Here is a 27,050-nt window from a genome sequence, read left to right as displayed (position 1 = left end):
TTCCACTGTTTATTGATCAAAAAAAACTATAACAAGTGCACCTTGTTAATACTAATGCCCCGTACACACGGTCGGATTTTCCGATGGACAATGTCCGATCGGAGCGTGTTGTCGGAAATTTCCGACCGTGTGTGGGCGCCATCGGACATTTTCCATCGGATTTTCCGACACACAAAGTTGGACAGCAGGAGATAAAATTTTTCGACAACAAAATCCGATCGTGTCAATTCCGACCGTTTGTGGCCTGTTCCGACGCACAAAGTGCCACGCATGCTCAGAAGAAATTCCGAGACGGAACAGCTCGTTCTGGTAAACTTAGCGTTCGCAATGGATACAGCACTTTCGTCACGCTGCAATGTTCAAAATGGTTTAATACAGCGCACTCTCTTCTTCTTTATAATGTGACAAGAATTAAGTAGTTTTGCTGCTCATATTCACACACACTTCTCACAAACTTATTTCGTTACTATTTATCGGGATTCCCTCAATATATTTTGATTTCTCACATCTGACAACATATTTTTTTTTTTTTTTTTTGCCTTTAATGTAGAATCTTTTTTTGTGTTTCTCTTTTTTTTTTTTTTGGTGATTTTGATTTGTACTCCCGAAAATGTTTGTGTGTTTTTTGTGACAAGTTTCCACAACACCATTGATATGTTGTTCTATTTAATCTGTAGGAGATTGTTTGGTGTTGTTGTCTCTTGTTAATTTCACATTTTATGTTTTTAGAAATGTACCTGAATCGTCACCAACAAACTGTCCTTTTTGGATGAAAACACACACAGGAGAGTAGAATTTACCTAAAAATATTTTATTAAGGGGTCACAACTATAAACAAAGAGGAAGGCAACGCTGGAGAAACTGCAGAAGTGGGTGAAGCCTTGGACCCCCAGGGCAGACATCAATTATTTAAAAGCAAAATTGATGGCCTGAGGAGTCCTTATCTAAGGGAGGGCAGTCTGGTCCAGAAGTCCCAGAGATCCGGAAAGCAGCAGATGACATCTGTGTCCCCAGGCTGTGGTCATACGAGAGACTGCATCTTCTGTCAGACCAGACTGAACCCAGGGTCATCACTCTTTGGTCTTCCTTCCACGCTTCCTTACAGGCTTTGGCTGTGGTGGTGGAGTTGTGGCAGGAGGAGGAGGAGGAGGATCGTCGATCTCAATGACATCCGTCTTGTGTGTCAGTTCCCCACTCTCCCCCTTACGTAGGACTTTATAAATCAGGTCCTCAGAGATCCTGCGTTGGCCCTCCTGCATGCCCTGCAATTTGGTGGCAGCCATGCAGGCAAAGGCCTCTGCAGGACTGGGGAAGGCTCTGAGGGACGCCGAAGCCTCCTGGATCAGCCTGAATGCTGACTCCTGCACAGGACTGGGAGTCATCTTCCTGGCTCGTTTATGTGGCAGGCGAAGGGGAGGAACCTGAGACTCAGTCAGGCTGCGACTTGTCCCAGGCTTCTCTTGGCTGACACTTAGCCCCGCCTCCTCCTGGCTGACACTAATCCCCGCCTCCTCCTGGCTGCCACTAATCCCCGCCTCCTCCTGGCTGCCACATTCCACAGCCTCCTCCTGGCTGCCACATTCCACAGCCTCCTCCTGGCTGCCACTAATCCCCGCCTCCTCCTGGCTGCCACTAATCCCCGCCTCCTCCTGGCTGCCACTTTCCACAGCCTCCTCCTGGCTGAGGTCTTCCTGTGTATGAAAAAGGGACATAGTTTTAGTATTGTTTTCATCAATCACACACAATTTTCACCTCCTGACTGCTGCAAATTGAATGTTAACAAATATAACAGACTATCCTTCTGAGCCCAGCACTTTGCATTCTTGTCCCAATTTTGGGTGCCCACTACTGTCTATTGATATGTAAAACACTTTCAATTAATGATCAATAATAACATCTAGTAAACATCATTTATTTATTGCCCAGAAATCTGTAGAAGAATGCTATACCTGACTCCAGCTGGGCTCCTCCACTTCTTCCTGGCTGGAAGGCCCAGGTTGGACATCAGAAGCCTCAGCTGGAGTGGAAGGAAGAGTGGAAGGAAGAGTGGAGAGGGATTCCCTGACTTCAGTGTGGTCTGACAGAAATCGCAGTCTCTCGTAGTACCACAGCCTGGGGACATAAACGTCATCTGCTGCAGCTCCGGACCTCTGGGAATCTGTGACCTTCTTGCGCTCCCTAAGATACGTGCTCCTCAGGCCACCAATTTTGGCTTTTAAATAAGGGATGGTTGCTGTGGGGACCACCGGCTTCACCAACTCCAGCAGTTTCTCCAGCACTGCCTGCCTCTTCTGTTTGTGATTATAGTGGGGGTGTCTCACTTGCCACAGACAGGGCAGCTCTCTGTACTTGTCAATAAACAGGGGCAGGAAATTGTGGTCGTTGAACCCATCCATTTTCTCTGCAAGACACAACACAAGACAAACCCTAATGTCAGGCCAAACTCCCCTAATCTTGTTACAATATAGGCTTCCATTTCGAAGCAGTATAGGCCCAAGTTTAGATCCTACCTTCATTAGCACGATCGACGTCTCCGATGCTCCTTCCTCCGCTCACAGATCGTACGTAAGACGCGCGCGTTACGATTTATACACACTGCGCATGCGTATAACTCCGCCCACCCCTGACGTTCTTTCTAGTCTATTCCCCGCCCCTTTTCGTTCGGCGCAGTGGGGGAAGAGCACATGGCGGATAGACAGCAGGATCGTGCTAATTGTAGCAACGAGGAGGAGGGGGAGGAAAGGCCGGAGCCTGAAACGTCCCGATCCAGAAGGAGATTTAAGGACTCAAATATGTCCTTTGGGGAGATGTTGGAGATGGTGGACATCCTGAAGAAGGCCGACTATGATGGAAAGTATGGGCCTTACCCCAACCCCAGTATCCGAAAGGCCAAGATCATGGCGAAAGTGGTCAGGAGTCTGCACCGGAAATTCGGGGTACGACGATCGAAAGATCAGCTCAGGAAGCGGTGGTCGGACCTGAAATTACGAGAACATGAGCAGTACAGAAAGATCCGGAGAGTGCTGCAAAAAAGTAAGTAGTTGTCCAGTGTTCCTATTGTTCTTGTGTTTATTAGGTTCGTGCTGCTCCATGTGCTTTTAGGAACTGTTGTACATTTTAAAATGGCAACTTTCATGTTCATGGGCACATTATTCGTTCAGATCACACATTTTTATTTCGGACGATAAAATACCATTGTTTAGCCCATATGCATTTGGCCACCATTTTGAGGCCCTATACTTGTCTTCAAAGAATTGGGTTGTGTAGATGGCTTTGTTACTAGAATGAAATGCAAACTAGATTGTGTGTAAGGAGAGGACACTCAGCAGCTGTTTTCACATCTGGACACTGGAGCACTAGTGTGGGACACAAGAACACCATTTTTATTAGGGGGGGCACACAGGTGCTCCAGTGTATACTATAGGGGGGCTACATCTGTGAAGCTTGTACTAAACAAGTAAAGTATTGCAGCTTGACAAAGGACACTAAAAAAGCTACATCTTGGAACTCGGCTAAAATAGATCATTGTACCTCACTTCCAAGCATTGTTTCATCTTTATAGTTCTGACATTAAATATCTGTGTGCTAATTATACCATTTTTGTTTTACATAGGGGAGAAAAGACTCGGAGGACACCCCTCATCCGAGGAGACCAAAGCCCCCCCACCTCTGGAAGAAGGGGAAATCCCAACAACACAAGATGAGCAGGAGGAAGAAGACGTGGTGGAAGTAGTCACCACAACAGGTGAGTGTCTGCAACCACAGGCTCAGATAAGAGATGGATGGCGGCATTTTTTTGCAAACCTAATTTATTTTGGGGTTCCTCTCTTTTTAGGTGATCATGAGGTTGTGGATGAAGATCCTTTCACATCCGAAAGTGCCCAGATCCTGATCGGGGAGATCATGGGGTGTAATTTACAATTGGAAAACATCAAGCAAAACATCAATGATGTTATTCCAAAATATAAAAACATCATTGATGTTTTGGGGCGAGTTTAAAGCCCCTCCAAATCACTTTCTTCTTTTGTGTGCTACAATGTGCGAAATGTTTTTGTGATTTTTCCCAAAGCCAAATTTGGAGGATGCACACAGTGTGCCAACATGTGCTATCTGCCATCACGGGAGATCAATGGACACGTTTTGGGGGTGCAACCCCTTCCTCAATTATAAAGTAGCGGTGAGGAAGGGCTTTCTCCCCCAAAACACATCCCTTGATCCCCCATGATGGCAGATAGCACATGTTGACATTGTGAAATTTGTGTGCATCTTCCAAATTTGGCTTTTCCTGGGGTGATTTCCCCCCATCTGAACGCAATATCAAACACAGTTCCTAAATACTCATGTCTGATATTGCCTTCAAGTTCTACCAAATGTGAACTTTGTAAGATCAAAATTTGTGTCTTTCTTGTGTGTTTTACACAGGCCTGTTTTCTATAAAATGCACATTTTGATTTTGGATAATGACACCACAAAAATTGTTATACAACAAACATGTTGGTTTGTCAGAAAAACCTTTGGTAAATGCACATGTGATTGTGCTGGTATTAAAAAGATTGTTCATCAAGAATGTGTGGATTATTGTCTCAACGCTACAACATTTTTGGGGTGATGTAATTGTTGTTTTATGAGAAAATGGGGGTAATTTCCTAAGGGCAAATCCACTTTGCACTACAAGTGCAGTTTCAGTGCAGTTGCAAGTGCACTTGTAGTGAAAAGTGTCTTTGCATTTAGTAAATAACAGCCAACAGTGCTTTGTATAAGGTTACACAATCACGCCATTTTCTGGACTCCACACATTTCTGTCAGGGTCAGCTCAAACAAACACAAGCAGTAAATGTCCACAAAGAAGAGCCTGGGGGGAGATGCCTGTCGAGAACTTGAGGTCCTGCAGGCTTCTCCCTGTGGCCAAATACCGCAGGGTAGCGACCAACCTCTGCTCCGGAGTGATGGCTTGCCTCATGCAGGTATCCTGCCTGCTGATATAGGGGGTCAGCGAAGCCAACAAACGGTGAAATACGGGGTCCGTCATCCTGAGAAAGTTCCTGAAATCATCAGGATTATTCTCACGGATCTCACGGAGCAAAGGCATATGACAGAACTGGTCACGCTGAAGCAACCAATTCTTGGTCCATGAACTCCTCCCCACCCTGTTCATGGACTGGACTTGTGTCAAGGTCAGGACCCCAACACCAAGCCCCCACACAGCACGAACTCTACGAGGAGTACGCATACGAAACATGGCTAGAAAACGGTCGGCTGCTCAGAACGAAGTAACAGAACGCACTGAAGAACAGCAAGGCCTGTGAAGAGCGACCTGAAAACCAGTAACGAACGAACAAGAATACAATGACTAAAGTTACGCGGAACTTGCTTGCACGCACTGAAGAGCAGATACAAACCCACAAGCACAAACTGAGCGGCAGAAAACGATCTGAAAGCCACGAGTCTGAAAAAGCGCGAATCGTCTCTCACCAAACTTTTACTAACACGAGATTAGCAAAAGGAGCCCAAAGGGTGCCGCGCTTGGTTCTGAACCGGCCTTTTCTAGTCTCGTCGTACGTGGTGTACGTGACCGCGTGGTTGTCGATCAGAAATTACGACAACTTTGTGCGACCGTGTGTAGGCAAAACAAGTTTGAGCCAACATCCTTCAGGAAAAAATCATAGGATTTTGTTGTCGGAATGTCCGAACAAAGTCCGACCGTGTGTACGCCCTATAACACTGGTACTTTAAACCTTTTAGTCCAAGGGTCTCCAAACTTTCTAAACAAAGGGCTAGTTTACTGTCCTTCAGACTTTAGGAGTTCCGGACTGTGGCCATTGGGAGTAGAACAGGTTTCTGACATCAGTGGGAAAAAGAATACCCCATTTTTAATTTCAGTGAGAATAATTACGCCCCATTATTGGTGTAACTGGGAGGAATTGTGCCCAATTACTGATGTTATTGGGTCCCATCGTTGGTGTCATTGACAGGAATTGTACTCCATAACTGATGTTATTGGGCCCCATCCTTGGTGTCATTGAGAGGAATTGTGTCCCATCACTAATGTTATTGGGCCCATCGTTGGTGTCATTGAGAGGAATTGTGTCCCATCACTAATGTTATTGGGCCCATCGTTGGTGTTATTGAGAGGAATTGTGCCCCATCACTGATGATATTGGGCCCCATCATTGGTGTCTTTGGTGTCGTTGAGAGGAATTGTGCCCCATCACTAATGTTATTGGGCCCATCGTTGGTGTCATTGAGAGGAATTGTGTCCCATCACTAATGTTATTGGGCCCATCGTTGGTGTCATTGAGAGGAATTGTGTCCCATCACTAATGTTATTGGGCCCATCGTTGGTGTTATTGAGAGGAATTGTGCCCCATCACTGATGATATTGGGCCCCATCATTGGTGTCTTTGGTGTCGTTGAGAGGAATTGTGCCCCATCACTAATGTTATTGGGCCCATCGTTGGTGTCATTGAGAGGAATTGTGTCCCATCACTAATGTTATTGGGCCCATCGTTGGTGTTATTGAGAGGAATTGTGTCCCATCACTAATGTTATTGGGCCCCATCCTTGGTGTCTTTGGTGTTGTTGAGAGGAATTGTGCCCCATCACTGATGTTATTGGGCCCATCGTTGGTGTCATTGAGAGGAATTGTGTCCTATCACTAATGTTATTGGGCCCCGTCTTTGGTGTCTTTGAGAGGAATTGTGCCCCATCACTACTGTTTTTGGGCCCCATTGTTGGTTTCATTGAGAGAAATTGTGCCCCATCACTGATGTTATTGGGTCCATCGGTGTCATTGAGAGGAATTGTGCCCCATCACTGATGTTATTGGGCCCATCGGTGTCATTGAGAGGAATTGTGCCCCATCACTGATGTTATTGAGCCCCATCGTTGGTGTCATTGAGAGGAATTGTGCCCCATCACTGATGTTATTGGGCCCCATTGTTGGTGTCATTGGGAAAAATTGTGCCCCATTGTTGGTGTCAGTGGAAGAGATTTTGCCCCATCATTGGTGTCATTGGCAGGAAATGTGCCCTCTTCATTTGTGTGAGTGGGGGGAATTGCCCCATTGTTGGTATTAGTGGATGAAATAGTGCCAAGGGCCAGATAAAAGCAAGCAAAGGGCCACATCTGGCTCTTGGGGCACAGTTTGGAGACCACTGTTTTAGTCTAACCTCCTCATGTGGCCTGAAACAATGTATACATAATGGATGCAGGCTTCTGCTCACTCTGATGGCAACACCCTCGACCTTATATTCTCCTACCTAAGCACTCCATGCAACCTCTCCAACAATCCTTTTCCACTCTCTCTGATCATTACCTTTTTAGTTTCTCCCTCTCCCTGTCTTCCACCTCCTCTCCCTCCACCCACCCGTTACCCATAGAGACCGTCACCACTTCAACCCTTCTCTTCTCTATTCTGCTACTGAGCACCTCTATGACAAAATCTCACCCCTGTCCTGCCCCAATCTAGCCACTTCCGCCTGCAATAGATCCCTCTCCTCTGCCCTGGATGAGCATGACCTTTTCACTACACACACACACACACACACACACACAATCTGGCCTTCGACCCCTACAACCCTAGCAAACAGATGACACCAGAAGAAAAAGTAAACACGCTCTTAAGCACCTAAAGCGTAAGACCAAGTCTCACAAAGACTTCATCCAATATAAATCTGCCCTTCAAAAATACAATTCCTGCCTCCTCCCCAAGCAGACCAATTTTATCACTCTCATTAACACCTTCTCATCCAGTCCCTGTCAACACTTCTCTACCTTTAACTCTCTACTTCGTCCTCCACTGACTCCACCCACTAACTCACTCACTGCCCAGGAAATCGCCAACCACTTCAAAAATAAGATACAATTTGTGATGAAATCTCCACTCTACAGGTATCTCTCCCACTTAACACCCCATGTCCACAGGTACACTCAACACTTCCCTCATTCAACGCCGCTACTATAGACGAGGTTGCTAAAAAAAAATTCTAAGACCCACCTAACCACCTGCCCCCTGTTCTCTCCAATAATATGGTCACCCTCTGACCCCATCCTACACTCTCTAACCCACATCTTCAATCTCTCCCTCTCTTCTGGCATCTTGCCCAACTCTCTAAAACATGCACTAGTCACCCGCATACTTAAAAGGCCTTCCTTAGACCACACTGATCTTAACAACCTACGCCCCATCTCTTTGCTCTACTTTTACTCCAAACTCCTTAAAACGTCTTGTCTACAACCAACTGAGTGACCACCTCATTAAGAATTACCTTATTGATTCCAGTCTGGATTTTGCCCTCAACACTCCACAGAAACTGCTTTTCTAAAACTCACATATGACTTACTAATAGCTGAAACCAATGGAAACCATTCTGTACTCCTACCATTTGGCTGCCCTTCATACGGTTGACCACCCTTCCTCCAAAAAAAAAAAAAAAAACTCTACTCCTCTTGTCTCCCGTGGCTGTCTTCTTCACTGGCTCTTATCCTTCACCTTCAGTGTCACTTACAATTCTACTTCCCCCTCTCCTCTTCCTTTCTCCATCAGTGTCCCCTAAGGTTTTGTTCTTGGACCTCTCCTATTCTCGATCTACATCTCCTCCCTGGGTCCAATATGATTTCTACACTGATGACACCCAAATCTATCTCTCTACCCCTCAGCTCACTCCATCAGTCTCCTCACGCATCACTAATTTACTTAAAGACATATCAGTCTGGATGTCACACCACTTCCTCAATCTCAATCTATCCAAAACTGAGCTCATAATATTTCCTCCCCCACATTCCTCTTCCCCTGACTTCTCTGCCAAGATCAATGGCACAACCATCAACCAGTCCCCACATGCCAGGGTTCTAAGGAATAACCCTGAACTCTCCTTTTGGCCCCACATCCAATCACTGTCCAAAGATTGCGTCTCACCCTTCTGAAACATCTCTAAAATACGCCTCTTTCTAACCAATGACACCATAAAGCCCCTAGTTCACTCCCTGGTCATCTCTCACCTCGACTACTGCAACTCCCTTCTCATTGGATTACCTACATAGGCTATCCCCTCTTCAGTCCATCATGAATGCTGCTGCTGGACTTATCCACCTTACCAACCATTCAGTGTCTTCTTCCCCTCTCCACCAATCCCTACATTTAACAAATTATATTCAAAATACTAACAACTTACAAAGCCATCCACAACTCTGCCCCCAGCTACATCACTAACCTAGTCTCAAAATACCAACCTAATCATTCTCTTCGTTCTTCTCAAAACCTCCTGCTCTCTAGCTCACTCATCGCCCCCTCCCATGCTCGCCTCCGGGACTTCACTCAAGCCTCTCCCATCCTTTGGAATTCCGACCCCAATCTGTCCGACTATCTCCTACTCTGTCCACCTTCAGACAATCCCTGAAAATGTTTCTCTTCAGAGAAGCCTATCCTGCCTCCACAAAACAACTGTACTTTTATTTTTTCCATCAGTCCATCCCCCACAGTTATTACATTTTGAAGCATTTAACCCTCCCTCCTGTTTAGTGTTACAGAAGAGTTTTTGTGTTAGAATTATTGCTCTCGCTCTGACGTTTGCGGCGATACCTCACATGTGTGGTTTGAAAACCATTTACATATGCCTGCGTGACCTACGTATGTGGTCAACACTGCATGCAAGCACATGGGGATGGGGGCACTTTACTTTTTTTTTTTCATTATTATAAATTTTTTTCCATTTTTTATTTTTACACTGTCCCTTAAATTTTTTTTTAGTTAGTTTCATTGGTATTGCAAGAAATGTAAACATCCCTTGCAATAGCAATACAAGATGGTAGGTCCTCTTTATGGAGAGATTTGGGGTCAATAAGACCCCAAATCTCTCCTCTACCTTTAAAAGCAAAGATTAAAAAAAAAAAAGCCCCAGAACCGGAAGTGTCGTCATGATGTCGCTCCGTCCTCCAAGGCCAGATAAGAGCAGAAGGTCGCAGGAGCCGCACATCAGAACAAGACCTGATGTGTGTAGACAAGTGGCAGTCTCAGCCTGGACCTCCCGCCAGGCCACATTCACAATGCGTTTCACTCTGTCCACTGGAGCATGAGTAAGCTTCAGTGGGCGGAGTGAAACAAGTTGGGGACGTGGCCTGGTGGGGGTCCAGGCTGAGACTGACACTTGTCTACACACAGCAGGTTTTGTTCTGCTGTGTGGTCTCCAGGATGTTCGGCTCTTATCTGTCATTGTCTGGAGCAAGGGTGGGCTACTTACCGGCCAGCATTCGCAGTGGAAGGCACAGGACTACAATTCCTGAATGGCTCACGTACATACCATGCAGTGGCGGCTGGTGGGTTCTTCTTTTTTAGGGGGGCGGCAAACAAACAACACCCCCCTTCCAGTGCTGACGCGGCAATGAAACTGAATGCGCTCCACAAGCACTTTCCTGCTCGTGTGGCGGGGCTATGGTGTCCTCTCCTGGATTTTGGGCAGCGGCCACGGTGGCTCTGGTGTCTGCTCCTCTCCAGCTTCCTACGCCGTGTGTCTCCTCTTCCACCAGAGCGCTAGGCATCCAATAGAATCGCCTGATGCTTTGGTGAATCTGGAAACAGGTCTCCCGATTGTCAGGGAGGAACTTTAGTGTGACAATAGCGAAAATTCATTTGTTTATCGTCACACAACTGGGTGGGCTCAGAGAGCAATGCTCTGCGTCCCGAGCCCACCCTATTTTGAAGCCAATTAGAACACCCCGCTGCATTGGAATCCATGGTCCAGTGCCACTGATATGTAGATCAGGGGGTCAAACGCATGGTTATGGGAGGCGGCGCCCGTGCGCCCCCTATGGACAGGCCGCCACTGATACCATGGGTTCCCGGTCCTCCAAGGGCATAGAGATGAGCAGCGAGAATCTTGCCTTTGCTCATTTCTATGCCAAGCCACTGCCGGCACTGGATCAGTTTCTGGCCTCACCGATCGATAAGGTAAGCCCAGGAATAACCAGAAAGCGCCAGGAGGAAGGGGGGGGTTACTTCTCCCGCCACTTCTAAAAGTGATCCCATAGCGAATCCACCACTGGGACCACTTTTGTTAGAAAGACCGGCGTATAGGAAAAAAATTAAAAATACCAGAGTTATGGCTTCTAGCTACAGCCATAACTCCGGCATTTAACGCCAAAACAATGACATATTTTCCCAGCTAGACGGTCGGCATGTGGTATAATGATAATAATAATAATTTAAAGCGGAGTCCCACCCAAAAGTGGAACCTCCTCTTAATTGACTCCTCCGCCCCTGCGGTGCCACATTTGGCACCTTCCAAGGGGGAGGGGGGGCACCTTCCCCACCTCTGGGAGATAGCTCTGCGGCGCCTTTCCTTGGAAGTTTGGCCCCCCTTCTCCGCCGCCGGGCCAATTAGAAAGCGTAGTGTGCTTCACGCATGCACAGTAGGGAGCCAGCTGTGAAGCCTAAAGTCTTCACTGCCGGGGGTTCCCTTACTACGAATGGTGGCGGCAGCACCCGAGAGCCGATCCAAAAATTGGCAGGGGTGCCGACATTGCGGGCTCCCTGGACAGGTAAGTGTTCGTATATTAAAAGCCAGCAGCTGCAGTGTTTGTACAGGATTTGTAGCTGCTGACTTTTCATTTTTTTCGTGGGGGGGCCGGAACTCCCCTTTAACAACATTCTTTCTTTATAAATGTCGGTGTTGTTGTGTTAGGTAGTGTACATCGTACAGATGGGTCACTTCATAGGTAGGGTCCCAGGACCCCCAGACATGTTATTTAACCTCTTGTCGACCGTCCCACGTACATTTACTGCGGGGTGGTGGCTCCTCTCATTGGACACAGTGGTAGCCGATTAGCGGGTCCCTTGGACCCGATGTCCGCCGGGGCTTTGCCGATCGTTCCCAACAGAGGCAGATTGGCAGTCTGTTAGTAGGGGAGACAGAGATCCTGTCTTTCTGCTGAGCAGGAACACTGATATCTGGCTTCCCACAGTACAAGCACCTCCCCCACACAGTTAGAAAGCACCCAGTAGGGACACATTTAACTGAGGTGTGTATATTGGGGTATCTGGCGCTCCCTATGCTGGGGGGAGGGGGGGTAAACTCGCTATATTATCCAGGAAAGTGTACACAGCACATGTTGCAAAGCTAACATAAACAAAAAAGTGGTATCCCACTGCTAATAGCCACCAATAATGTGTAATATCATAAGGTAGAATAAAGCAATTAGTGCAGTATAAATAAGTGCAAAAAATAATAAAAATAATAAAGGATAAAAAGATGTGTATATTGGATATTATACCAAAAACCAAATATACGTGAATACTGAGAATGAAAATAGAAATGTGATGATATGAAGCATAAATCATAAATAATACTTGGTATGCATTAAAAAGATACACTAATCATATAACAAAGTATGTGCATCAAAAGCAAGTTCAACTAAAAATATCCCCCAAAAAAACACAAGTCCAGATATCCCAAGGAAAACAATATATATATATTGTATTCTTTTTATATATAAAAAATGTCCCAATAAAATATACTGCTGAAAAAGAAAATGGTGAAGCTCCAAAATGGCAAAAGTGTTCAATAGATGTAGTGACTCTTGTGTTCAATCAAAGCAGGACTCTTGTGTTCCCCCTATTGATAGGTGGCACTGATAAGTACTGATGAGGCGGCACTGATAGGTGGCACTGATACCGATGTCCTTGGGGTCTTATATTTCTGTCCTCAGGGGGTCTTATATTTCTGTCCTCAGGGATCTTATATTTCTATCCTCAGGAGTCTTATATTTCTCTCCTCGGGGGTCTTATATTTCTATCCTCAGGGGTCTTATATTTCTGTTCTCGGGGTCTTATATTTCTGTCCTCGGGGATCTTATATTTCTGTCCTCAGGAGTCTTATATTTCTCTCCTCGGGGGTCTTATAATTCTCTCCTCGGGGGTCTTATATTTCTCTCCTCGGGGGTCTTATAATTCTCTCCTCAGGGGTCTTATATTTCTCTCCTCAGGGGTCTTATATTTCTGTCCTCGGGGGGTCTTATATTTCTGTCCTCCGGGGTCTTATATTTCTCTCCTCGGGGTCTTATATTTCTGTCCTCCGGGGTCTTATATTTCTCTCCTCGGGGTCTTATATTTCTGTTCTCGGTGGTCTTATATTTCTCTCCTTGGGGGTCTTATATTTCTGTCCTCAGGAGTCTTATATTTCTGTTCTTGGGGGTCTTATATTTCTGTCCTCGGGGGGTCTTATAATTCTCTTCTCAGGGATCTTATATTTCTTTCCTCGGGGGGGTCTTATATTTCTCTCCTCAGGGATCTTATATATCTTTCCTCGGGGGGTCTTATATTTCTCTCCTTGGGGTCTTATATTTCTGTCCTCGGGGGGTCTTATATTTCTGTCTTTGGGGGTCTTATATTTCTGTCCTCTGAGATCTTATATTTCTGTCCTCAGAGGTCTTATATTTCTCTCCTTGGGGGTCTTATATTTCTGTCCTTAGGAGTCTTATATTTCTGTCCTCGGGGATCCTATATTTCTGTGCTCAGGGATCTTACATTTCTCTCCTCGGGGTCTTATAGTTCTGTCCTCTGGGGTCTTATATTTCTGTCCTCGGGGGTCTTATATTTCTGTCCTTGGGGGTCTTATATTTCTGTTCTCGGGGTCTTATATTTCTCTCCTCTGGGATCTTATATTTCTTTCCTCGGGGGGTCTTATATTTCTGTCCTCGGGGGTCTTATATTTCTGTTCTCGAGGGTCTTATATTTCTGTCCTCGGGGGTCTTATATTTCTCTCCTCAGGGATCTTATATTTCTGTCCTCGGGATCTTATATTTCTGTCCTTGGGGGTCTTATATTTCTCTCTTCGGGGGTCTTATATTTCTCTCCTCGGGGGTCTTATATTTCTGTCCTCGGGAGTCTAATATTTCTGTCCTCGGGGGGTCTTATATTTCTCTCTTCGGGGGTCTTATATTTCTCTCCTTGGGGGTCTTATATTTCTCTCCTCGGGGGTCTTATATTTCCCTCCTCGGGGATCTTATATTTCTGTCCTCGGGGGTCTTATATTTCTCTCCTCGGGGTCTTATAGTTCTGTCCTCTGGGGTCTTATATTTCTGTTCTCGGGGTCTTATATTTCTCTCCTCGATGGTCTTATATTTCTGTCCTCGGGGGAAATATAATTCCCGCCTCGGGGGTCTTATATTTCTCTACTCAGGGATCTTACATTTCTGTCCTTGGGGGGTCTTAAATTTCTGTCCTCGGGGGTCTTATATTTCTCTCCTCAGGGATCTTATATTTCTTTCCTCGAGGGTCTTATATTTCTGTGCTCGGGAGTCTTATATTTCTGTCCTCTAAGATCTTATATTTCTGTCCTTGGGGATCTTATATTTCTGTCCTCGGGGGTCTTATATTTCTGTCCTTGGGGGTCTTATATTTCTGTCCTCTGGGGTCTTATATTTCTGTCCTCGGGGGGTCTTATATTTCTGTCCTCGGGGGGTCTTATATTTCTGTCCTCGGGGGGGTCTTATATTTCTGTTCTCGGGGGTCTTATATTTCTGTCCTCGAGGATCTTATATTTCTGTCCTCGAGGATCTTATATTTCTGTCCTTGGGGGTCTTATATTTCTCTCCTCGGGGGTCTTATATTTCTGTCCTTGGGGGTCTTATATTTCTCTCCTCGGGGGTCTTATATTTCTGTTCTCGGGGTTCTTATATTTCTGTCCTCAGGGGTCCCTGTAAAATCAGAACTCTGAACTGCACATGTGTGGTTGGCTTTACCTGTATAATATTCTTTAATCTTTTTCAGCCATTCCAGTAATTCAGTCCGATTTGCCAGCTCTGCCAGATCTTTCAGAAAGAATACATTGGTTAGTGACCTGACTTTTCTCCATTCACATTTGTAATACAGTTTGGTCAGAGACCCGCCCCTTAATGAGCTCTTCTCTCTGCTCGCTCCTCCTGCCAGCAAACTGTCAGACTCACTCTCAGTGTCGGCTTTGCCTCCCCCAGTCTGATTTTCTGTACAGAGGTACAGTCATACAGAGGCAGATTGAGGAACTACTACTAGCTATGGACAGGTCAAATCACATAACAAGTCGCAGCCTGTTGCCGGCAATGGCACCGTCCCAATCGGTGCGACGTTACCTTTGTGGTGTAGTTTCTGCGCTACTTTTGCCGATTTTGGGTGTAACTTCCATAGACATCTGTACATGAAGCCATACAGATGTCTTTCAAGTCGCACCCGAAGTTGTGGCTTTGAAATCGTGCAATTTCAGATGAAGTTGCACAATTTCAAAGCCATGCTCAGTGTAAATGAGGGATAATTGTCAAAGCTTAATTGAAGAAGCTGATGTTAGAAGCTGATTGGCTACCATGCACAGCTGCACCAGATTTTGCACTCTCCGGTTTTAGTAAATCCCCCTCCCCCAATTGTTTATAAACATTGTTCAGAGGGGAAATAGATACAAAGTAACATTGTTTATAAAGATTTTTTAGATGGGAGATAGAGAGATGCAAAGTAACATTGTTTATAAACATTGATCAGACAGGAGATAGATACAAAGTAACATTGTTTATAAACATTGATCAGATGGGAGATAGAGAGATACAAAGTAACAATGTTTATAAACATTGATCAGACAGGGGATAGAGCAGGTATAGGCAACCCCCGGCACAGGTGCCACCAGCGGCACGTGAAGTCTCTTTTGCCGACACTAGACTCCCTCCACATCAGCAGAGCAGCACAGGGAAGTGTCAGTGAGACAGAGCTTCTAATGCATTCTGGTCTCAGAATTCACGCTGTGCCCGCACTGAGGGGGAGGCACTGCACCACACACATTGTAAAAGATGGGAAACATTGTTTGGTTCTCTAACTTTGCTGTAGCTGTGATTGTCAGCTCTTGTGATGGGGAAGAGATTGGGTGCAGTTCTAGTAGGGGGGCGCTCTCTGTTTCCAGGAGGAGGAGGACTGTGATTAGTCACCGCTAAAGCCAATCAGTCCTGTTAGCCCCGTCCACCTTCACAGAAGGAAGGGATTTCACTGTGATTGAGAAGTTTGTGGAATTACTGTTGCGCTTTTGGGAACTTTGTTGAAATTATATATTTCCTGGACCTCCCCATGTCAGCCTACTATGGGTCAGCTCCGCCCCCTCTGATCCCTCCAGGACCACCTCTTTCTTAGCCCATAAAAGGCGGCTGTCTGCCCACACCAGTGTTCTTTTTTCGCCCCTGCTCCGGATGCCTTTTAAAGTTTATTTTTATTATTTATTTATTTTCTCCATCCACCCTGTTCAGGTTCAGCCTCTCCTGGTTCAGAAGACCCCCCATATAGGCTGTAAATCTCCTGAGGAGGTGGGTTTCCGTGGTGCTGGGATTGTATGGTACAGTATAAATGACTGTGTATTACGGGCAAAGGTCACTGTGTATACCTTCATTAGGCAGGTGCTGGCACTCTCTCCTTCCATGTTTTTGTGTAATAAGGAATAGAAACAGGAAAGACCAAAATATAGAACACCACATCCCATATATACAAATATAGAAAGAAAGGGCTGTAGGCATTAAGCCTAGGGACTTTAAAGGTGTTGATATCAGAAAATTTTTATAAACACTGGTTCAAAACCATGTTAAAATAAAAGAAAATTTTTATTATTACAAATGATTTAAAAAAGGCCTATCAATGGGCCAATGCATAGTACAACAATTTCCAGAAAATTCATGAAGTGCTACTACAGTTTATGATGCAGATACCACTTTCTTCCCGACATGTTTCGCTCTGTGGAGCTTCCTCAGGGGATTGTGTGGTACCAATTATAGGACTGAAAATTGCTTAGAGAAGGAAAAACCATCAGTACAAAAATAGATTTGAATTTAGACAAATTACATAGTAGAGATAATTTTACAAATACCAAAATATCAAATTAGTAATATAGAATGAAATTAATATAAATCATTATTAATTTAACTGAAATTGTTAATGTTAAACTTATATTTATTTAAACAAAAACGAACAAAAATGAATGAAAAAAAAAAAAAAATTGAAATTAGATGTTAATAAACCCTTACCTAGAAACAATATTTGTTAAAATGAGGCTGAAGTTTTGCCAGACATTGAGAAAGGTTAACTCCTAGGCTAAGGGAGGAATTATAACCAGCCTTTCCAGATGGTCCCTATCTCTTTTCCACATTGAAGCCTTCCTTCTTTTTCTCATTACATCCTATGGCTGGTGCTCCTGTCCCACTAAACACCCAGGATGTCAATATTTGTTAAAATGAGGCTGAAGTTTTGACAGACATTGAGAAAGGTTAACTCCTAGGCTAACCTCCCACTCATTGAAATTCCTGGATCACCGGTTTGCTTGCAGAGGTGATACTTGTATAATCAAGAGTTTTTATATAGTGTCCTAACTGAAAAAGACAGGGCACATATAGTTAGAAAAATATGTTAAGTATTTTACGGAAAACTAATTGGCTGCGTACAATCAGGAATTGCTGCATTTGGAGATAACCAATAGTATTTCATTAATAGATTTTACCTGGATGTGTTTTAGAAGGTAGAATCAATTTGGGTGATAAAGGACATCCTGGGTGTTTAGTGGGACAGGAGCACCAGCCATAGGATGTAATGAGAAAAAGAAGGAAGGCTTCAATGTGGATTTTCAGTCCTATAATTGGTACCACACAATCCCCTGAGGAAGCTCCACAGAGCGAAACATGTCGGGAAGAAAGTGGTATCTGCATCATAAACTGTAGTAGCACTTGATGAATTTTCTGGAAATTGTTGTACTATGCATTGGCCCGTTGATAGGCCTTTTTTAAATCATTTGTAATAATAAAAATTTTCTTTTATTTTAACATGGTTTTGAACCAGTGTTTATAAAAATGTTCTGATATCAACACCTTTAAAGTCCCTAGGCTTAATGCCTACAGCCCTTTCTTTCTATATCCATGTTTTTGTGTGTTCAGGCAGTGGTTTGGCTCGCTGAGACTTGTAGTTCACCGCCTCCACATGTACTCCTTTCAGGAAGCTCAGAGTTGAGCAGGTGAGGTCAGAGGCAGCTTCCTCTTTGGATTGTCTAGCAAACACCAGAATGCTCACTGCTGATTTGCAGCAGGCTCTCTCCTCTAGGCTGATCTCAGTCTCCAGCTGGTCAATCTGCTGCTCTGCTCTCCTCTGGTAAACCTCCTTCCAGGACTCTCATTACTTACAGCTGTGTTACTTGTCTGTCAGGGTGTTTTTATTATCCTGTGCCTTATAGGTCTGGGGAATTTTGCCTGCCTGCCTAGCTGCCTTAGGACTGAAGATTCGGATGGAGAAGTTTATTTTAATTGTATTATTTTATTTATTTTTTGTTTAAAAAAAAAAACAAAACGTTTATTTATTTATTTATTTATTTTAAAATAGAGCACATCCTCTGTGTTTTACAGAGAGAAGAGCCCAGTGCGGGATAAATGCCCGCAAAGAGGTTCCAAATCACCATTCCAGCCTCAAAGGAGTAAAAAAGAGACTAGACATGACAAATCGCAGAGTCGCATGCAGCTGGATAGACGCCTGTTGTCACAGCATTCCAGATCTCCCTCGCCCTTACTTCACTTTAGTCGCTTGGACCCGAGCCAAGATGGGTCAAGACATCAGAAAGCCTCTAGAAAGAGCAAATCCGGGCGCAGACACAGAAGAAGATCCTCTCCTTCGGATAGGTCTTCATCGCCAGTCTAGGCAGAAGAAGGATCCTGTTGGGCCTGCTCCGCTGAGGTCCTGAGAGGAAAGCGGGTATGTGCATCTTGCTTCAAGGAGGCGGCTCGGGACAATGCTGCGAAAGCACACCAGGTTAAATCCTACTTTAAGCATGCGGTCAAGGAAGGGTTAAAGAGTGTTTCACGGAATTCTGCTCATCCTGCTGCATCTTCAGCATCTGCCGATTCAGATCATGTGTTTTCAGTGCGTTTTAACTCTGAAGTCCATAGCGGTTTGAATCCTTCTGAGGCTTACATGGTCTCGGAATCGCATACGTTTGATTTTTGCACTGGTTCCCCCCTTGGTGAAGGCTGTTAAGGATGCGATGAAGTGGCAGGAAGAATCATCACCTCCAAAGAAACAGCAAAGATACAACCTGTATTTAAAGAAATCGTTACCTTCCTTCCCATTCATTTCTGAAATTAGAGAAGTAATTGACGATGAGTGGGGGGGGGCCTGAGAAGAAGCTCAATGTGCATAATGGAGTATCGAAACTGTACCCCTTGGGACACTACACCTAACGTGGATGCTTCATTACGTAGATTCGCCCGCCACATTACGCTTCCACTGGAGGATTCAGTCTCTTTTAGGGATCCTATGGATTGCAGAATAAACGAAAACCTAAAAAGGTTGTATAGTTTGGCCAGAGCAGCCTGCAGACCGGCGGTAGCACTCACTTCTGTGGCAGCAGCACTTGGGCTGAATTCGCACCTGTGCGTTTTTGGTGCTTTTTGCGGATTTGCACTACCGTCCATTTATCATGGTCTCCTTTGGAACACGTTCTGTGGTGCGGGTCTGCGGAATGCAGGGAGCGTTGGGAGTGCATGGGTGTGAATCCAGCCTTAGAGTGTGGGTAACGGAGCTGGTGGATGGATGTTCGGATAAAAGTCTGGGAAGTGGCAGTTCTTCTCCTTTGCAGTTTTCAAGACTGCTGTAGAGTTTGTGGCTGAAGTGGCTGTCGACCAGGTCAAGATGACAGCAAAGATAATGGCTCATTCCGTCACAGCCCGCAGAGCCTTATGGTTGAAGCATTGGTCAGCCGATAAGGCTTCTAAGCACAGTCTGTGTTCGGTTCCATTCGACGGGAAGCTACTTTTCAGGAAAACTTAGAATCAGTAATTCAGCGGGTTTCCGGCGGCAGATCTGGCCTAATCCCGCAGAAGAGAAAAAGACAACAGCAGCCCTTTCAGTTTAACAAGAGATCCAAAGAAGGATCCAGAGAGGCCGGTGCTTACAGACAGTTTTTCAGACAGTGGAAGGGAGCTGGTTCAAACTTCCAGAAACCTTCCAAGCCCAGGGCCAACGAAGCTCCTAAGGCTTCAAATAAGTCCTTCTGAAGGTGTCTCCGCTTAACCCTCTCAAGTAGGAGCAAGACTAGCCCAATTCGGGGGGGTTTGGGCGGACAAATTACAGGATGCCTGGATTGTAGCCATCATCAACAAGGCCCACTCAGACCGTGTTCGTAGAAACTGGACTTCCTACGGATTTGGAAAGGAGGCAATGTTTGCAAGGATATATAGGGGAGCTGTTGGCAGCAAGGGCTATCCTTTTGGTTCCAAGGCCAGTTTTTGACCTCAAAGTGCTGAATTCTTACATGACGGTTCCACCATTCAAAATGGAGTAATTGGAAACGATCATTTCGGTTGTGGAGTCAGGACACTGGATGGTTTCCATCGATCTGGCGGATGCTTATCTTTATGTTTCCATAGAAGCATCTCCCCATCGCTTTCTCAGATTTTCCATAGAAGGCTCTCATTTTCAATTTTAATGTCTCCAATTCGGTCTCTGCACGACTCCGAGAATGTTTTCAAAGCTACTGTCTGCTGTCGTCGCGACTCTCAGGGTCAAGGGAGTGCAAATATAATCTAGACGACATGCTACTTCTGGGTCCGTCAAATGAGCTCCTTCTAGTTCATGTGAATTTCACCTGCAAAACACTAGCTCATTTTGGTTGGTTGATCAACGTTCGGACGAGCCAGATGCATCCGACCCAAATGTTGGAGTATTTAGGAGTACAATTCGACACAGATCGGGGTCGTGTTTCTCTTCCTCAGAGGAAGGTCCAGGAGATCCAGTCTCAGACAAAAGCAGTGATGGCCAGGCCTTCTATGATGGTTAAGGAATGCATGCAGTATCTGGGGGTTCTATCAGCCACAGTTCCAGTAGTCCCGTGGGTCAGGTGGCGCAGAAGGAGGTTTCAATGCAACTTTCTTCTTCAGTGGGATCGTCACTTCTTGTTCCAGAAAATCTATCTGCCAATTCCAATAATCTGGTCCCTGGTTTGGTGGTCAGTAGCTTGCAATCTTTCCCGCGGAGTTCCGTTGAAGGCCTCAGAACCAATAGTGGTGACGACCAATGCCAGTCTGGCAGGCTGCAGGGCACACTGCCTGGGACAGCAGGTTCAAGGCCAATGGAACCTTTGTGGGGCGAAAAGTTCAAATTTCCTGGGATCGGATGCTGTCAGACGCCCCCTTATGCCCTGTACACGCGATAGAATTTTCTGATGGAAAATGTGTGATAGGAACTTGTTGTCGGAAATTCCGACCGTGTGTAGGCTTCATCACACATTTTCCATAGGAATTTCCGACACACAAAGTTTGAGAGCTTGCTATAAAATTTTCCGACAACAAAATCCGTTGTCGAAAATTCAGATCGTGTGTACACAAATCCAACGCACAAAGTGTCACGCATGCTCAGAATAAATTAAGAGACGAAAGCTATTGGCTACTGTCCCGTTTATAGTCCCGACGTAAGTGTTTTACGTCACTGCGCTCAGAACGATCGGATTTTCCGACAACTTTGTGTGACCGTGTGTATGCAAGACAAGTTTGAGCCAACATCCGTCAGAAAAAATTCATGGATTTTGTTGTCAGAATGTCCGATCAATGTCCGACCGTGTGTACAGGGCATTGATGTTCCATCCTATGTTGCGAGGTCGAGCTGTCAAGATTCTTTTGGACAACAAAAGTATGGTGGCTTATGTGTCACATCAAGGGGGCACAAGAAGTTGCCCTCTCCTTCAGGTTTCATGTCAATCTTCCTATGCGCAGAGAAGAATCTCAGCTCTCTTACAGCATCTTATCTCCCAGGCCCTGGGAATGTTTTAGCAGATCGCTTGAGTCGAGGCTTTGGGGATCACAAGGAATGTGAAAAAATGTAGCGCTAACAAAAATATGTGCACAGATGATCAGTGCAAAAAAGTGAATGAGTGAAGCAAGTCCAACATATTGAATATGGAAATGGACAGTAATGTGACTGTGAGTCTTAAAGCAAAAAAAATGGAAAAAATTTGTGGAAGTCCACAAACAATGAAGTGTCAATCTTCTGATGTGCAAAAAACAATGTGGAGCATCAACAATGATGAACCTGGAAGTAGAAATAGGATAGGGTACTCTTACCAGAGCAGATGGACCCGGATGTCAGCGACACCGAATCGTAAAGGCTTGAATGATCGGATCAGTGGCTCTCTCTGATGAGGGTGGAAGTCCAGGATCTCCACGGGCAGGTTTATTAAAACCAATAATACATAAATAAAAGTGATCACAGGTAAATAAAGCGTAGCTTAGCTTACCGCTCCCCACATTGCTTTTATTTACCTGTGATCACTTTTATTTATGTATTATTGGTTTTAATAAACCTACTCGTTTGACCCGCACTATTGGAGCCCCCCCTTTCTTCTTTCACATACATTGATTTGGATGAGAGTTGCTGTGGTGTTCCTCTTGGATACATCGTATTTCCAGTCTAGTCGAGTTCCATGAGGTAGTTTGGAGATATCCGTGGAGATCCTGGACTTCCACCCTCATCAGAGAGAGCCACTGATCCGATCATCCAGGCCTTTACGGTTCGGTGTCGCTGACATCCGGGTCCATCTGCTCTGGTAAGAGTACCCTATCCTATTTCTACTTCCGGATTCACCATTGTTGATGGTCCACTGTCAGGAGACGCAGGTCGCCTCCGTCCGCCGGGCTGAGGGGCGCATGCACAGCGGGCTAGTGTTGAGACGTGCACCCGTTCGCGGCCCGATGGTGCGGCGCGCGCGGGTGCACATTGGTCCCCGTGTGCTCGCCGTCGCCAGTGCGGGTGTCCGGTAGCGCGTCACGCTGAAGCGCTCGCCGGGAGGTTACTTCAGACGACTCCAGCGCCCAGTCGGGTTGCTGGTTTGTCGTCAGCTGCTCCTGTGTATCTGAGTCCTGATAGTTCCTTGTTCCTGTCTGCCTGATACCCCTGAGCACTGCTCGTTATAAGGATTACTCTGCCTGTCTGCCTGATACCCCTGAGCACTGCTCGTTATAAGGATTACTCTGCCTGTCTGCCTGATACCCCTGACCACTGCTCGTTATAAGGATTACTCTGCCTGCCTGCTTGATACCCCTGACCTCTGCTTGTTAAAGGACTATTCTACCTGCCTGCCTGATACCCCTGACCTCTGCTTGTTAAAGAACTACTCTACCTGCCTGCCTGATACCTCTGACCTCTGCTTGTTTAAGGATTACTCCGCCTGCCTGATACCCCAGTCCTGACCTCTGCCTGCCCTACGGACTTCCTGTTCCCAGACTCCTGGTCCTGCACGGTACCCGCCGGTGCCTTCCAATTCCTACTGGGACTCCTAGTCAGCCTTCCTATATCCTGCAGCTACCGGAAGCCCGTGCCTCCGCGTGCCTTCGATCCCCTGTATCACCCTCAGGGGTTCGGGTGCGCGTGGTCGTAAGGGCGAGCCGCTCTCGGCATCTTGGCCTCGGTGAGTATTTGTCGTGACATCCACATTAATTAATTTTTTCCATTTTTTTTTTTTGCTTTGAGACTCACAGTCAGTCACATTACTGTCCATTTCCATATTCATTATGTTGGACTTCTTTCACTTATTCACTTTTTTGCACTGATCATCTGTGCACATATTTTTGTTAGTGCTACATTTTGTCACATTCCTTGTATTTAAATTTGTCACATTTTGTGTAGCAGCTCTCATATCTAGTTTATATATTTGCGCAGGATTACTCCACCTCCCACCAACAGCGCGTCTGCCCAAGGGAGCTCTCTGACACCAGGTCTTGGAACTTCCCCTTGGTGTATGTGTTCCCACCGCTTCCATTGGCTCTCAAAATCCTGCTGAAGATTCAGCGAGAAAGGGTCACAGCAATATTAGCCCTACCTTTACTGGCTCAGGGAGCCGTGGTGCCCTCTGGCTTGCAGGATAAAGGTGGGCTCACCAATCCAAATGCCTCCTTGTCAAAATCTCCTTCTGCAGAGTGGGGCCTGACACCCGAACCGCAGGAGGATGAAGTTAATGACTTGGAAGTGAGAGGGGGGCTTTAACTGGCTTGGGTCTTTCGGGCAGTGTAGTGGTGACATTATTACAGGCTCGTAAGAGGTCCACGAATGTAACCTATCACCGGATCTGGAATACTACAGAAAGGGGTTGGGACCTTGGATCTCCTTCAAGATCTAACATTTTGGAGTTTCTGCAGAGTGGTCTCTAAGGGTTAGCTTATAATTCCCTGAAGGGTCAAATCCCCGCCTTGTCAACTATGTCGTGTACAAGATATGCTCTACATCCGTTGGTGATCTGATTTTTAGGGGCAGCCATAGAAATCAGACCTCCATTGAAATAGTTTTTTCCAAAAAAGGACTTAACACTAGTAACACTAGTCTTGGGAACATTGCTGGTTCCTCCATTTGATCAAGCTTTCTCTTGTTCAATATTTCTTTTAACAGTTTTTTGTTTTTGTTTTTTACTAGCCGTTGCCTTGGTCAGAAGAGTCTCAGAGTTGTGCGCCTTCTCATCTAAAGAACCATATTGTTTGGTGCTCCCAGACAAGATAGTCCTTAGGCCGATACCGAGCTTTCTACCTAAGGTGGCCACATAATTTCGTATGAACTGGGAGGTCATTCTCCCAGCCTTTCCGGCGGATACAGCTGATGATAAGTGGAGTAGGTTAGACCTGGTCTCTGTGGTTTCAACCTACCTAAAATGGACTAAAAGCTTTTGAAAACAAGATCAGCTGTAGGTTTTCCCAATGGGGCCTAAAAAGGGTATGCCAGCAACATCCAGAGTTGTGTATTCCTGGTCAAGACCATGCATATTGCATACAAAATGCTGGGCTTTCCTCCTCCTTCAGAGATCAAAGCACATTCGACAAGGGGTATGGCAGAATCCTGGGCAACATACGCGAAGGTCACCCCTGAGGTAGTTTGCAGAGCAGCAAGCTGGAGTGCGCCCAACACTTTTTATTAGGCATTACAGGCTTAATTTGGCTTGTCCGCCTGAGGAAACATTTGGCTCTACGGTTATTATGGCGGTTGTTGCCCTTTAAAAATTTGAGTAGCATTGCATTGAGGGTTTGGCTTATTTTTTATTTTTTGTCTTCCCTCCCTTCTTAATATTGCTTGGTACATCCCATAGTAGGCTGACATGGGGAGGTCCAGGAATAAGGAAAATTGTAATCCATACTTACCGTAATTTTCCTTTCCTGGATCCTCCCCATGTCAGCCGGGGATTCCCACCCAGTTTATCCGTCGCGAGGCGGGTTTTTTTTTTTTGAACACTGGTGTGGGCAGACATCTGCCCTCTATGGGCTAAGAAAAAGGTGGTCCTGGAGGGGTCAGAGTGGGTGGGGCTGACCCACAGTAGGCTGACATGGGGAGGATCCAGGAAAGGAAAAAGGAAAATTACGGTAAGAATGGATAACAATTTTCCTTAATATATATATATTTCCACACAGTGTATATGTGTATTTGTTTATGTCACTTACTACTGACCCCTCAGTTCCACATCATCTACTACTACCAACCTATGAACTTTGCATCACTTATTCTGGAACCTTCGCGTCACTTACTACTGAACCCCTCCACTTTGTGTCCCTTTAAGCCACAGCCAGTATTCAGCGCAATAAAAAAATCACACCCAACTTTTGCTGCCACAATTTTTCTCTGCGGGGGCCCAACTTATGATCCTGCATACAGGCCCACTATTTTCAGAAAATGCCCCTGACCTGAGCTCATCATTGCGCATCCATTCCAGATGCTTGTATGTGACATCACATACATCACATACATCCCATACATCCCATACATCCCACACATCCCACACATCTCATACATCCCATACACCCCATAAATTCCATACACCCCATACATCCCATAAACCCCATACATCCCATACACCCCATACATCCCACACAACCCATACATCCCATACATCACATACAAGCACGTGGGCTGGATGCGAGAGTTAGATCAGCAGGATGAGTGTGCCAGGACAGGTAGATGTGTCTCACCTTTTCCTGACTGAGAGTGTGAAGTTGAAATTTTTTGTTATAAAATCATCATGCTCATATTTCTTTGAAAACATTTTTTGGCACACTGTGCTCAAAGGTTGCCTACTACCGGAATAGAGAGATACAAAGTAACAATGTTTATGAACACTCTTCAGGCACTGAATAAAGAACTACAGTATCTCACAAAAGTAAGTACACCCCTCACATTTTTGTAAATATTTTCCTCTATCTTTTCATGTGACAACACTGAAGAAATGACACTTTGCTACAATGTAAAGTAGTGAGTGTACAGCTTGTATAACAGTGTAAATTTGCTGTCCATGTCACTTAGTAAACAATAGTCAGGAATGGAATTAATTCATAACATCATTGTTTACTAGTATGAGTGATCTTTGATTGGTCACCACTGTGATAACAGGGGCTGTGGCCAATAACAGCATCACAATAGTAAATCATGAGGCAACACTGAAAAAAAAATTGTAAAAAAAGAAAAAAAAAGTTGAAAAAATTGAATTAAGAAATGAGATCGACCATCAGTACATCAAGACTGATCAATTTCCAAATATACAGTATATCTCATAGTTTGTAGATGTTATAACGTTCACACAAAGCAAATATATACAGTGGGGATGGAAAGTATTGAGACCCCCTTAAATTGTTCACTCTTTGTTATATTGCAGCCATTTGCTAAAATCATTTAAGTTCATTTTTTTCCTCATTAATGTACACACAGCACCCCATACTGACAGAAAAACACAGAATTGTTGACATTTTTGCAGATTTATTAAAAAAGAAAAACTGGGGGGCGTGGCCTGGACATGGCTGAGTGAGGACGCATTTTCCCTGAGCTCCCGGCCTCGTCCAACCCTGCCTGAGGCATGCAATCAGCCAAACGACACAGGACCAGAGCATCCACTCGGGGGACACCCGCTTGCAAAAGTCCCGGTGAGATCCGCCGCTATTTCCTACAACTACAAGGCTCTTATCCCGGGGCTACAGTAACGGCGCCACGAGGCTCTCCACAAGGTGAGAAGCAGGGGGCCTCAAGACAGGCTGAAGCCTGCTCCTCTCCTGATTACCAGCCT

General features: G+C 45.3%; 1 protein-coding gene across 3 annotated transcripts in view; it reads right to left on the bottom strand.

The window, feature by feature from the left end:
* The window catches only part of LOC141122922 (uncharacterized), a 76,600-nt gene that overhangs the window by 19,262 nt on the left and 30,288 nt on the right, over positions 1-27,050 (bottom strand). For all 3 annotated transcript variants that reach the window (XM_073612016.1, XM_073612017.1, XM_073612018.1), the window contains one exon: positions 14,737-14,805. In XM_073612016.1, coding sequence (XP_073468117.1) covers positions 14,737-14,805 — 69 coding nt within the window. The remainder of the gene's footprint in view (positions 1-14,736; positions 14,806-27,050) is intronic.

Source organism: Aquarana catesbeiana, linkage group LG01 (genome assembly GCF_042186555.1).
Source record: "Aquarana catesbeiana isolate 2022-GZ linkage group LG01, ASM4218655v1, whole genome shotgun sequence".
In the NCBI taxonomy this organism is placed as follows: Eukaryota; Metazoa; Chordata; class Amphibia; order Anura; family Ranidae; genus Aquarana; species Aquarana catesbeiana.
Note: the sequence above shows the minus strand (reverse complement) of the source record. Positions and strands in the feature narration are given on the sequence as shown.